Source organism: Eschscholzia californica, unplaced genomic scaffold (assembly GCF_041429995.1).
Source record: "Eschscholzia californica isolate CP2 unplaced genomic scaffold, dmEscCali1.0.p SCAF_2, whole genome shotgun sequence".
Lineage (NCBI taxonomy): Eukaryota > Viridiplantae > Streptophyta > Magnoliopsida > Ranunculales > Papaveraceae > Eschscholzia > Eschscholzia californica.
The window spans coordinates 13,156,788-13,169,359 of NW_028238309.1; the positions used below are offsets into that span (position 1 = coordinate 13,156,788).

The 12,572-nt window shown below is 34.7% G+C and overlaps 1 protein-coding gene and 1 pseudogene across 2 annotated transcripts; both read right to left on the reverse strand.

Moving 5' to 3' along the window:
* Nucleotides 1-680: 680 nt before the first annotated feature.
* Nucleotides 681-5,384, reverse strand: LOC147556343 (Pyridoxamine 5'-phosphate oxidase family protein). 2 transcript variants are annotated; one of them, XM_086664222.1, is made up of 9 exons: nt 4,886-5,384; nt 4,301-4,507; nt 4,035-4,137; nt 3,685-3,764; nt 3,520-3,597; nt 2,921-3,012; nt 1,629-1,740; nt 1,368-1,493; nt 681-1,051 (listed from the first exon to the last, which is right to left on the reverse strand). In XM_086664222.1, exons 1-9 carry the CDS (start codon nt 5,192-5,194, stop codon nt 935-937), a joined length of 1,224 nt encoding a protein of 407 aa, XP_086520348.1. In that variant the 5' UTR covers nt 5,195-5,384; the 3' UTR covers nt 681-934. The 2 variants fall into 2 exon arrangements, with proteins under 2 accessions (XP_086520348.1, XP_086520349.1); XM_086664223.1 differs by having other exon boundaries at nt 4,906-5,371.
* A 3,697-nt stretch (nt 5,385-9,081) lies between these two features.
* Nucleotides 9,082-10,223, reverse strand: LOC147556344 (uncharacterized; annotated as a pseudogene).
* Between the last annotated feature and the right edge of the window lie 2,349 nt (nt 10,224-12,572).

A 12,572-nucleotide genomic window follows, 5' to 3' on the forward strand; every position in this document is an offset into this window, starting at 1 on the left:
TTGGATGATCACAAACTTAACAATATTTTAGAACTAGACCATTCCGATGTAATAGATTTAACAGATACACCTTCTTTACGTCACCCAAAACAAGAAAAAAGGAACTCAAAGAACACCACACATGTGAAGACGTGTGAAAATAGTCCCACAAGAGATAAAAACGATCTACTAACTGAAAGTATAATATCTAAATCACCTTCACCCACTGCCAATTAATTTTGAATTAAATGACCACAAACTTCTTTCAACAAAAAAAAAAAAAAATGACCACAAACTTAACATTAATTACTTTCAAGATAGTTCTTGATGTTTCTATTCATGAAAGTTCGTGTACTTATTTCGCTGGTTCGCCCTTATGTTTCTACATTTCAACACCATATGATGTACAGTACTACTGAATACCCATGTTATTACAACTTAACAGTCCTTCAAAAATTATCTTTCAGATTTCTTTTGCACTACAAACTATTCCAGATTTAATTTCTTTTTTGTGTAACACTCCGGCAAGAATCACATTATCTTTGATTTAAGCACTCACTAGACTAGTTAACAAACACAGCTCAGTTTAAGTTTCTTTCAAACAAAAAGAACAAGTAAAGAAGAGGAAGAAAGAAAAAGTTTTCTTAAATGAAAAAAGTATGTGCAAAATGTCAACAGTGTAACTTTTTGCAGTGCCCTTCTGTCAACAAGGAGATCCAAGATTTCATTTATAGTTCACAAAGAGATTAAATAGGGGAGAAAGAAACATCAATCTATAAATATAGCAGAGCTCATAACTGTAAAGTACAAAGATAAAAGCTATATAATTTGAAATTATCACATATGAAGATCGCAAGAACAAGTCTACGGCTCTAACCTTGTAGAGGTTCAAAGAAAATTTCATGTTGTAGGGAAAGATAGGGAAAGAGAGAGTATAGATTGCTTTTAACATTAGTCAGTGGTGCAATCTTAGCCTGCAGTCTTTGTTCATTAGGATTTGAAGCGCTGCCTTAGCTTCATCTAATGTTTCGACTGCATACCCAACGTCAAAAGATAGTCGCTGAACGTTAAACTGCAGAGAGAAAGTTAGGGTAAACCTACTGCTCCAAATGTCGGATTACATAAAACAGGACTAGACGTGCGTATATATATATATATATATATATATATATATATATATATATATTATATATAGAGAGAAAGAGAGAGAGAGAGAGAGAGAGAGAGAGATGTTGCGAAAAGGGTAAAATAACTATATATGTACATAATATGGATGCTCTGCCTCTTAGAACCTCTGCTCATTACGCCTATCGCCCCTAACATTATATATATATATATATATATATATATATATAGAGAGAGAGAGAGAGAGAGAGAGATAGAGAGACCTGTGTGCCTTGCCGAACCCGGATATCAATGCCCTTGCTGTCTATTGATATCAAAGATGCATCATCAATCTCTGTTTCAGCAGACAGAAGTTCTTTAAGCGGCTTTGAGAAGATGGCATTGAGTTCCTACAAACAATACCATATATTAAAACCCATCAGAGAACAAAAAAAAAACAAATAATGATATCTTCAGAGGGTAGGTTGTTTGATGTAGAGAAGAAATAGCAGATTGAAAAAGAGAATGGTAAGTCAAGAACACACCTTCAGATTTTGCTCTCCACCATTGACTGCAATTTTATCTGGTTGAAGGGTTTCATATTCCTTAACATCCACCCAAGCTACAGTTCCGAAGCCTCCAATGAAATATATATCACTGATTGCAAACAAGCACGATAGATTAAATCCATGATGGATGCTAGCAGCTCTGAACACGAAGAACTTTAAATAGCAGTACTGAGTAACCTGGCACTAAATATGATCCAACGACTATGAACCAATGAGAAGTGCTATATAAAACTACATTGTGTTTACTGGGTTAAGTATGTCGAAAGTCCGCAAGTTAGGCAGGTTGGGTTGAGATCGTGCATTTTAACAAACTAGCAGTAACTGCCTCAATAAATAGGACATTATGGTTCTTGGATGATCTAAAAACAAGAACGATATGAACCATATCTCAAGTATAAAAGTAAATAAATCAAAACTTATACCACTTGGAGAAGGAAAAGAGGGATAAGAAAAAAAAACTGACTGGTAAATAGTTGTGGATTTACTTATGGGGAACTGATGACGGCTCAGGAGGAATAAGGGGACTTGATTCTTTATCAACATCTAGAGCATTTTAACAACCTCTGCATTGAAATATTGTCAAAAGCAAGGCCCCAGCTCTGTCATCACTCTAAAGGATTTACTTATATTTCGCGAGTAACCTTTGGTGGTTGATCTCTAAAACAACTTAATTCTAATATAATAACATACTAATCATTTATCTGTGGAGTTTCTATACTAATTTATTATGTAAAATATACACTGACTAAGCATATAGTGTAGTGATGTTATATACATGTGGGTCCCCATTGTGAGAGTAGTCCACATGGGAAAAGGGTTACATAGTAGGCAAAAATATAATGTCTAGGTCCTCTCCTCTCATACATAGCCAGTTGGTTGATTTGGATGACCACATAATAACATGGTATTAGAGCTAGGCTCACACGTAATAGGTTTAAAAGCCACACGAGTTCCATGTCACCCCAAAAAACACTTACTTGGCTCGAAGAATGTCACACGTAAGAGGGCGTGTGAGAATAGTCCCACGTGGGACAAAGGTGACCAAGTAACTCAGCATAAATGTCTAGGTCCTCTCCACTCATAGCCAATTGGTTTTGTTGGATGACCACAAAATTAACACCAACCTCATCCCCCCCAACTAAATTTAGACATATTTGTCCCCAACCCACCTTTCACCCCCAACAAACTTGATTTTGATGCATTGATTGTTCAACTAATACTGTATGGTTGAATAGCATGCTTCACAAAAAAATTTATAACGAACTAACCTTATATTTTGCATCCTGAAGTAGTGAAAGTTACCCCATTGTTGGGAAGAAACTTGTTGATGTTTCGCAACATACTGATTATGAGCCCATTCCTGACAATACAAGCATACAATTGAAAAATTGCAATACATAATTAACGAATCACTAGCTTACCGGATTCCTGCTTTTTTTTCTTCAATATACTCGATTATTCATTCAAAGTTTCAAAAAAAAAAACGAATTCCTGCTTTTTCTCTGCATGTTTTATGTATGTGGAGTTCTCTTAAGTTAATCTAATTCGGTTTCCAATAGTTACTGGATAAAACTTTTTGGGGTATGTTGGTACTTGGTAATGTTTAGGGACTGATTGATAATTTTGGAAATTGTCATTGTGTATCTTGGATTCTTTTTATTAACCAAAGACACCAATTAAAAGTGATTCTAAACGTGCACTCTTTTTTGACAGAAGATCTTGAGCCCGAAACTCTGATATTTATCATATATGGATGAAGATCATAAAGTGGTGATTATCATATTAGGCTGGCTTACGACCAAGAAGACACCTAATTCACGAAAATTTACAAGTTCTTCTAATAGACATAATCGGTGAGGTCACACACCTGTTCATCGTCAGGAAGAGGAAAGATATCACCAAATAGTGTTACCCTTGCATTTGATAGTCCACTCCATCCTGGTATCTATGATTTAGAACCAGAACCCTATAAGAGAATATAGAAGGAGAAAGAAAAACAAAAATAAGTTTAGCATGACTTTGTGGTACTTACCTGAACAACAAGTGTACATCTTGGATCAGCTAACACATTCCTTGTATGAATAGCTAATGGCGAAAATGAAAAGATTGGATCTGCATTTATCAAAAGATGTTGGCTGAACAACCATGACCAATGACCATGTCATACATTTATTAAACTTTATACAAGACCTAACATAAATTCTTATCGATGAGGAAATGCGAAAGGTAGGCAGTTAGTATAATCCGTTTTTAATTAGAATTTCCCACTAATTGAATCATTAGAATATCACATAATTTACAACTAAGATTTCCTCAACAAGAAAGGGTAATTGAAATAGAAGAAGAATAAATAGAACCCGAGATATTGGAAGTAAAACATACGGCCCATGGGATCTGAGGCAAAATCTATAAGCGACCCAAAAGGGTATCCCTCTCGACGATGGTGCATCCTAGACATCATACTGCATAAGTGAGCAAATCTAGCCTTCAATTAATAGAAATAAGAAACAATGTCAGTAAAGTTTGAATAAGAACAACAAGAAATGTAATAAACGATGGATTCATAATTGACATCTACTTGGTGTAAGGTATAAAAACCATGGATACTATAAATCATGATCACAATTGATACCCAAAATCAGCCTTACCTGCTCCATTAGATTACGAACTGCCAAGGCTGGTCGAGGTAGACCATGAGCAGAGGTTGCACTCTGAACCCCACCTGAAATTGGTGTTCTGAAAAGCCCAGCCCGTGAACCACCAGTTGGTCCACCAATAGGCATCACGGATGGAGGTCTAACCAACATTGAGTTTTCAGGCTCCTTTTCGCTGCTTCCACTTAGACTTGAATTGTCCTTTACAATGTGAGAAATGCCATCACAACGATGAAGAAGTAAACATTCAACATATACATTCATTGACTACATCTCTACAAAGGTATTTTTAGAATTTCAGATACCACTAGTCATGCACTGATAGTAATCCATATACATTTCTGAGAAGATGGGTTAAACAAAGGTAAGTAGTTCATGAAACATAACACAAACTACAAGATGGGTTGGTATACCCAAACATAAGGACCTTTTCTTTGTAGACAACTTGCCCTAATTCCATGACAATTACCTCTAAGAATGAGGTTAACTTTAGCAACCAAAACAAAGATCATTGAAATCATAATGGTTCATGAAATTAATAACAGCAAAAAAATAAAAAACCTCTTTAAAGAAAATTACCTCTAACCAAGGGGAATTACCTCCAGGAACTAGAATAAGATCTTTTATTTCTTTATTTCCTGAGGGTCCTTCATCACCTTCATCAGAAATTTCTCTGGGTAGAGCTTGAACTGGTAGAACCCCACTTCTTGGTACCCTCTCAGACCCCAAAAATAGTTTGGTTTCAAGATTATCATTGATTTTAAGAGACCCAGGTCGTTGTTTAATTGAGGATTTGATCGAACAAGATGGAGGCTGCGATTGAAGAGTCTGGTGGAATGTTTCTGTGTTGAGAGTTGGAGCAAAACTTGAGCTTAAAAGAGCTTCCATGGAGGTAAAACAGGAACCCTAGTTGCTGTCGGAGTAGTTGTTGTAAGTGGTGGAAGTTAGAGAAAGAGAGTTTGAGTTTTAGAGAGAAAGAGAGCTTGATGGAATCTTTTCAAGGGTTTTTGATGGGGTTTGGTAATTGCTGAAAAAAGGAATAAAGATTCTGTTTGGGATTGTTTCAAAGGGAAGTTTAGGGGGGGGGGGGGGGGGGGGGGGGGGGTAGTGGAGCGGGACTTTCACAAACTTTCATAGACAAAATGTCCCGTAGACATTTCAAGACATTTCGGATGAGTTATTACAGACAACATGTGTTCATAGACATTTTCAAGACATTGAGAGTTTGTAGACAAAATGTCTTTATAGACATTTCAAGACATTTGATCCATAGACAAAATGTCCTGGGGACATTTTAAGATCTTGAGTCCATTGACAAAATGTGTAATGCATATTATATTTGTGCTAATCAAAAATATATTTTTCGACTTTTGTAGACATCTGTGAATATTTGTGGACATTGATGGACATTTGGTAAACATTTATTATTTTAATATTATTATTATTATTTAATCACATGAAATAATATATTAATACTAACATTTCAAAAATATATTTTTCGACTTTCGTAAACATCTGTGAATATTTGTGGACATTGATGGACATTTGGTAGATATTTATTATTTTAATATTATTATTATTTTTTAATTACATGAAATAATATATTTATACTAACATTTCAAAAATATATTTTTCGACTTTTGTAGACATTTGTGAATATTTGTGGACATTGATGGACATTTGGTAGACATTTATTATTTTAATATTATTATTATTATTTAATCACATGAAATAATATATTAATATTAACATTTCAAATATATATTTTTCGACTTTCGTAAACATCTGTGAATATTTGTGGACATTGATGGACATATGGTAGATATTTATTATTTTAATATTATTATTATTTTTTAATTACATGAAATAATATATTTATACTAACATTTCAAAAATATATTTTTCGACTTTCGTAGACATCTGTAAATATTGTGGACATTGATGGACATTTGGTAGACATTTACTATTTTAATATTATTATTATTGTTTAATCACATGAAATAATATGTTTATACTAACATTTCAAAAATATATTTTTCGACTTTCGTAGACATCTGTGAATATTTGTGGACATTGATGGACATTTGGTAGACATTTATTATTTTAATATTATTATTATTGTTTAATCACATGAAATAATATATTTATACTAACATTTCAAATATATATTTTTCGACTTTCGTAAACATCTGTAAATATTTGTGGACATTGATGGACATTTGGTAGACATTTATTATTTTAATATTATTATTGTTGTTTGATCACATGATGGACTTCAAATGTCTCTTGTTTTTTGAAAGACATTTTGGCTTCCAAATTTGTCCCAAATCCTTCACAAATTCATCAAACTATGAAGTCCACCAAAGTCTGGGACATATTTTGTCTACAATCGAATGCCTCGGACTTTCATAGACTCTCAAATGTCTGGTTTTGAATGCCTCAGACTTTCGTGGACTCTCAAATGTCTGGATTTGAATGCCTCAGACTTTCGTGGACTCTCAAATGTCTGGATTTGAATGCCTCAGACTTTCGCGGACTCTCAAGAGTCCGCGAAAGTCTTGCTCCACTACCCCCCCCTTATATGGGGGTCAATCGTAGTTAAAAGGCCCCTCCTTGTCAATTGGTAGGAGCCCACTGAATTCACAAGAGACCGTTCAATATGAACACATCGAAATCATGAGAGATCATTCGGTACAATTCCACCAAAATTCACTCTGGTAACCTATTTTTCTAAATTCGATGGACTCGCACTGAATTCACAAGACGGACCCTTTTAACAATAAAAACTTCCCATGTTTTAAAGCGGTTGAGTTTGAGAGATTTTTGGGAGGCATAATCGAAAAAAGAAAAACTCTAAAAAATCATAAAAATCGTAGGTGTCAAGTGTGAAAAGTGAATTCTAGGTGTCAAGTGTGAAAAGTGGATCTTTAAATGATCTATTTCCTACATGTCCATTTAGAGATACTTTATAAGAAAACCTTCTCCAAAACGCAAGAGTCAAGAAAAACTCTAAAAATCATATGTTTCAAGTGTGAAAAGTGAATTTTTAAATGGTCTCTTTTCTCTTTGGTCATTTAGAAATACTCTATCGGAAAGTCGCCTTCTCAATGCAACACCTCAAGAAAAACTTAAAAAACTTATATTTTGGTATAAAATAAATTGATTTGCTTATGTGGCACTTAGAGATCCTCAAGATGACACTCTCTATATCTGTATCTTTATCTATCTCATTTGTAAAAACGAGCGACATAGAAAAAAATCAAATCTCTTTTTATCCATTATTCTTGTGTAAACACGAGAGGCGGTAGAAAATATCAAATATTCTGAGTTTATTAGTTCGAAAAACATGATAATAACTACTAAAATTTGACAAAAGAACAAACATAATCATATGTTCGGCATAAACTATATGAATCTGTTGTTCCACATTCTTTCAGCAACACTATCTCTCAAATTACCAGCTTGTTGTCTTTCTTATTTTTGAGTTTGAATCTCTTCATCATAATCTGCATCCATGTTACATTCATCGGTTTCTTTTTCATCTAGAGCAATTTGTCTGAACTGCATTCTCTTCGAATAAAGTTGTGCATATGTTAAAACTAATTGTATTTGTAATTTAAATGAAAATGACAGACCGGTTTTGAAATTTTTGAATCTCGCTTTAAATGTACAAAATATTTTTCTACCACGATTCTTACAGGAGAATGACGATGATTAAATAGTTCTTCTTTAGTTCTTATAAACGTTAAATACTTCAAACTCTCGGTATCGAACATCAGGACATGGTTGAAAAATGAGGACGATTTGGATATCCGACATCTGCCAAGTAAAAATTTACCTATAACATAAATAACATAAATTATTGAAATGCAATTTATATTTTCATATATCAGCTAATATATATATATATATATATATATATATATATTTATATAATTGATAGAGTAATAATTATCTTACTGTATGAATTTTAAATCCATTGTTTAAAGCATGTTTCCGTACTCGTACATCATTTGTTGTACCTTCCCACTCACTACAAACATATATAATGAAAATTAAATGTGCACGCCCCCAAAATATTTTGTGATATAATTCCTTTCTTATTACGATTGGTAATGAATTTTTTATTGGTACCATAACTGGAATATATGTAACGTCAATTGCTGCCACAAAACCCTATATTTCATAAATAAAATAATTAATGTAGTTGAATACAAATAAAATATAAAATTAGATTAAATATTTTCCATAAATAATTTTTTCTATAGTAAGAAAGTAACAATTGAAACTATCATCTGTTAGGATCTTTAATGAGGTGGTGGTTGGAGTTTGTGCCCTTAGAGCATGTCCAACCCCAGCCGGGCTGAGGCCATAAATTCAAATTTATGGCCTCAGCCCCCCGCTCCAAGCCCAGCCGCTTGGAGCGGAGGCTGGGGCTCGGTGCTCAGTCGCCCCTAACATTATGGGCGACTGAACACCGACCCCAAGTGACCGTTGGGGCCCCAACGGTCACTTGGGGGGACAGATCTGGCCGTTGGTTTATCCAACGGCCAGATCTACCTTTTTTTTTAAAAAAAAAAAAAAAAAACTAAAAACATTAAATAATTAAAATAAAATTTAAAAAAAGCTAAAAAATAACAAAAATCAAAACAACTTTTAATAATGAAATTATATTAATACAAACCGACTTTTGCATTAATAATCCGACGATCCAAAACACAAAACTAATAATCCAACGATAGAAAACACATTACTAATAATCCAACGACCAAAAGTTATTCATTGTCATCGTTTGATATCGTATTCCATAAGTGTTCGATAAGATCTGCCTTCAACCGAGAATGAGTATCTTGGCTTCTAATTCGACCTACACGTTCAAGCACTTTGTCTGATAAGTCTTCTCCACGCTCTATCGGACCCATTTCACATCCCTCAATATTGGTTGTAGCATTTGGACCTTCGTCTTCAACAATCATGTTATGCATTATGATACATGCCTTCATAATGTCACTCATGGTCTTTACGTCCCACCAACGTGACGGTCCCCGAATAATTCCCCAACGAGCTTGCAGTACACCAAAAGCTCAGTCAACGTCTTTTCGAACCGACTCTTGTCTTTTGGCATAATATGCTTCTTTTGGACCATGTGGATTAGCAATAGTTTTAACTAAAGTACCCCATGGAGGGTATATCCCATCAGCAAGATAATAACCCATATTATATTGTGTGCCATTAACTACATAATTAACTGGGGGACTCTCATTGCTTAACAGTTGATCAAAAACCGGTGAACGTTCAAGAACATTAATGTCATTGCAGGATCCGGGCATCCCAAAAAATGCATGCCATATATGGAGGTCTGACGATGCAACTGCTTCTAGGATGATAGTTGGGGCTTTGACATGGCCAGTGTAGGATCCGTGCCATGAGGCGGGACATTTACTCCATTCCCAATGCATACAATCAATACTCCCTAGCATTCCAGGAAATCCTTGCGATTCACCAAGTGCTAGGAGTCTAGATATATCTAACTCATTCGGATCTCTCAAGTATCTAGGGCCGAACACATGGATGACTCCGATTAGAAATTCTCTTAAAGATTCAATGACAGTAGACTTACCAATCCGACAATATTCGTCTTGTGAGTCGGCCGCACATCCATATGCAAGCATCCTCATTACAGCTGTTATTTTTTGATGAGGTGAGCATCCCTTTTGCCCAAATGCATCAACTCTTTCAGTAAATCTGGGGTTGTACCCCCCAACAGCATTGAGAATACGCAAAAATAAAGGACGATTCATCCTGTAGCGTTTGCGAAACAATGTGTCATCATAAGTTCGAGTTTCATTGAAATAGTCTCTCATGATGTTTTCATGACCGAGTTGTCTATTACGATCTATAGTTTGGTGACCAATAACAGAACCAACATGACGAAAACGTTTTCGTGTAGTGTTATTTTCCATTTCTTCTAACATTCTACGATCATCGTCATCTCTTTGTCGAGCCCATTCATCTTCTTCAAACATCAACATTAATAAAGTAAAATTGGAATTCATGGGATTCAAAGGATTTATGGGATTCATAATATTCATAGGATCCATGGTAGAGAAAGAAGAAGATGAAGTTTGATGAGAAAGAAGAAGATGAAGTTTGTAGAGAAAGAAGAAGATGAAGTTTGATGAGTTTGTAGAGAAAGAGAGATGCATTTATAGAGAAATATGAGATATTTAATATGGTGGTTGGATAGTTAATAATATTTAATATGGTAGAAAAGAGGGAAATTCAAATTTCAAATTCAAATTTTCGGCCTCAAGAGAGGCTGGGGTTGGAGCTGAATTTTAGAGGCTGAGCTGAGGCCAATAATTTTAGGTGAAAAATTGGTTTTTTCGGCCTAAGACAGGCTGGGATTGGACTTGCTCTTAGTTCCTGAAATAATAAAGGCAATGCCTTCAATACTTCATTAAAGTTTATTCTTGTACAAAATTTGGATCTATCGAATCTTCCTCCTGTTACATAATAACTATTATTCTATCAGACCGTTAAGAGAAACATCTCAAGCTTTTCTTCCACACTGACGTAGGGAGTATCCATTAATAACGATCTCTCTTTAAAAATACGACATAACTTGATAAATAGATCTAGATACAACCTATATATCCCACGAAATTCATCAGACAAAGTATCCAATTTCCTTTAGATGTCGTTCCATCCATTTTTATTGAGTAGCCTAGACCAGGATTATCAAAAGTGTTTTACACCAATCGTTTGTTATCTTTGTAGTCTGAACTAGTTCTTTAAGACTCGATATAATTATTTCACCGACATCATCATGACCTGTTCTTATTCGTTTTCATTGGACAAGTAGGTTGCTTCTATTAGGTTGGTGTAATCTACAAGTATTACAATCCGCAGTCAAAGGGTCATTAGGTTCGTCATAGTTAGTCCCACTACGAAAAGGGTCTAACTCAACATCCAAAATTGTCTACATCAATTCCTTGTAAACCTTCAGTTAATGTTTCACATGCATTATCTCGAACAACATTTGATCTTTCAGAAGTCATGCAACAATCGTCGTATTTTGACATTTTCCACTTAGGTAATCCTTATGGGTGTTTCTACAATAAACTACTTGAATCAATATTAAAATCATTTCTATCCGTGAAATTAATTTTGTGTTTAATTTCTCAAACTTATTGTAAAGTGGTGATCTTACTGGTTACTTGCATCCCAACAAAATCCAGAGAAGGAAGTCATTAACTCTCGAACTTGTTTATACTTGTTGTTTTCATTTCGTAATTTACCATTTACATGTCTGATGTTTTATTTCCGTTGCATTTATTTATTTAGAGTTCGAATAACAACTTATTCATCGTAGTTCTTTGAAATTGAACATTTTTACCTCATTTACCGTTATTTACAGCTTCAACAACAAGTTGAATTAACAACTCATTTCTAGTTGCAGTCCATTTCATATACTTTTTTTTTTTTTTTTTTCTGAACTCATCTAACAAAAAGAAATTGGTATGCACAAAAAATTACCTACACATTGATCATAGAATCACACTAATATTCTCGTACTAAGCACGAAACAAATATCAAACAATCAATTGAATAAACATGGGTTATTTCTCAAATGACCCCCAACTTTGTGATCAGCTTCGTGCCACCTCATCATCTTCACCGATGACCTGTTTTTTTTTCAGATTCCGTTATAACACCGTTAACTAGTCATCTCTCTCTCTCTCCTCCATCTCATTTCCTCTTTCCGCCACCTCATCATCTTCACCGGCGAAGGTCATCGGGCGGCCAATTTTCTAGCCGGCGACCTTCAAACATTAAAAAAAAAACTTATTTTCTCTCTGATTTCTCTCTCCAAAAAAACAATTTTTTTTAACAGACCAATCTGGTGAGGGAGATTTTATAGGCAATGCTTAAAGTTGTTAAAGACAATCTTGCTAACGACACTTCCTACTTTGGTTAAAGACGCGTGTGTTTAGGAGGCGATACCTCCGGCAATGTTTGACACTTTGACTAAACGGTGTTAATTACCGTGAGGTCGCCGTGAGGTCGTCGCCGACCGACGACCTTAATTCTTCTTCTTCTTCTTCTTCTTCTTCTTCTTCTTCTTCTTCTTCTTCTTCTTCTTCTTCTTCATCCTCCTTCTTCTTCTTCTTCTTCATCCTCCTCCTTTTTCTTCTTCTTATTATTCTTCTCTCTAGTCTTTATCTCATCTCTCCAGCGAAAGGGGATTAGCCACTTCGTCAAG

Coding starts and splice junctions, on each gene's coding strand:
- LOC147556343 (XM_086664222.1), bottom strand. CDS start 5,194: ATGGAAGCTCTTTTAAGCTCAAGTTTTGCTCCAACTCTCAACACAGAA. Junction 1,494..1,628: donor GTGGAGAGCAAAATCTGAAG/GTGTGTTCTTGA, acceptor TATTGTTTGTAG/GAACTCAATGCCATCTTCTC. Junction 1,052..1,367: donor GGGTTCGGCAAGGCACACAG/GTCTCTCTATCT, acceptor TTCTCTCTGCAG/TTTAACGTTCAGCGACTATC.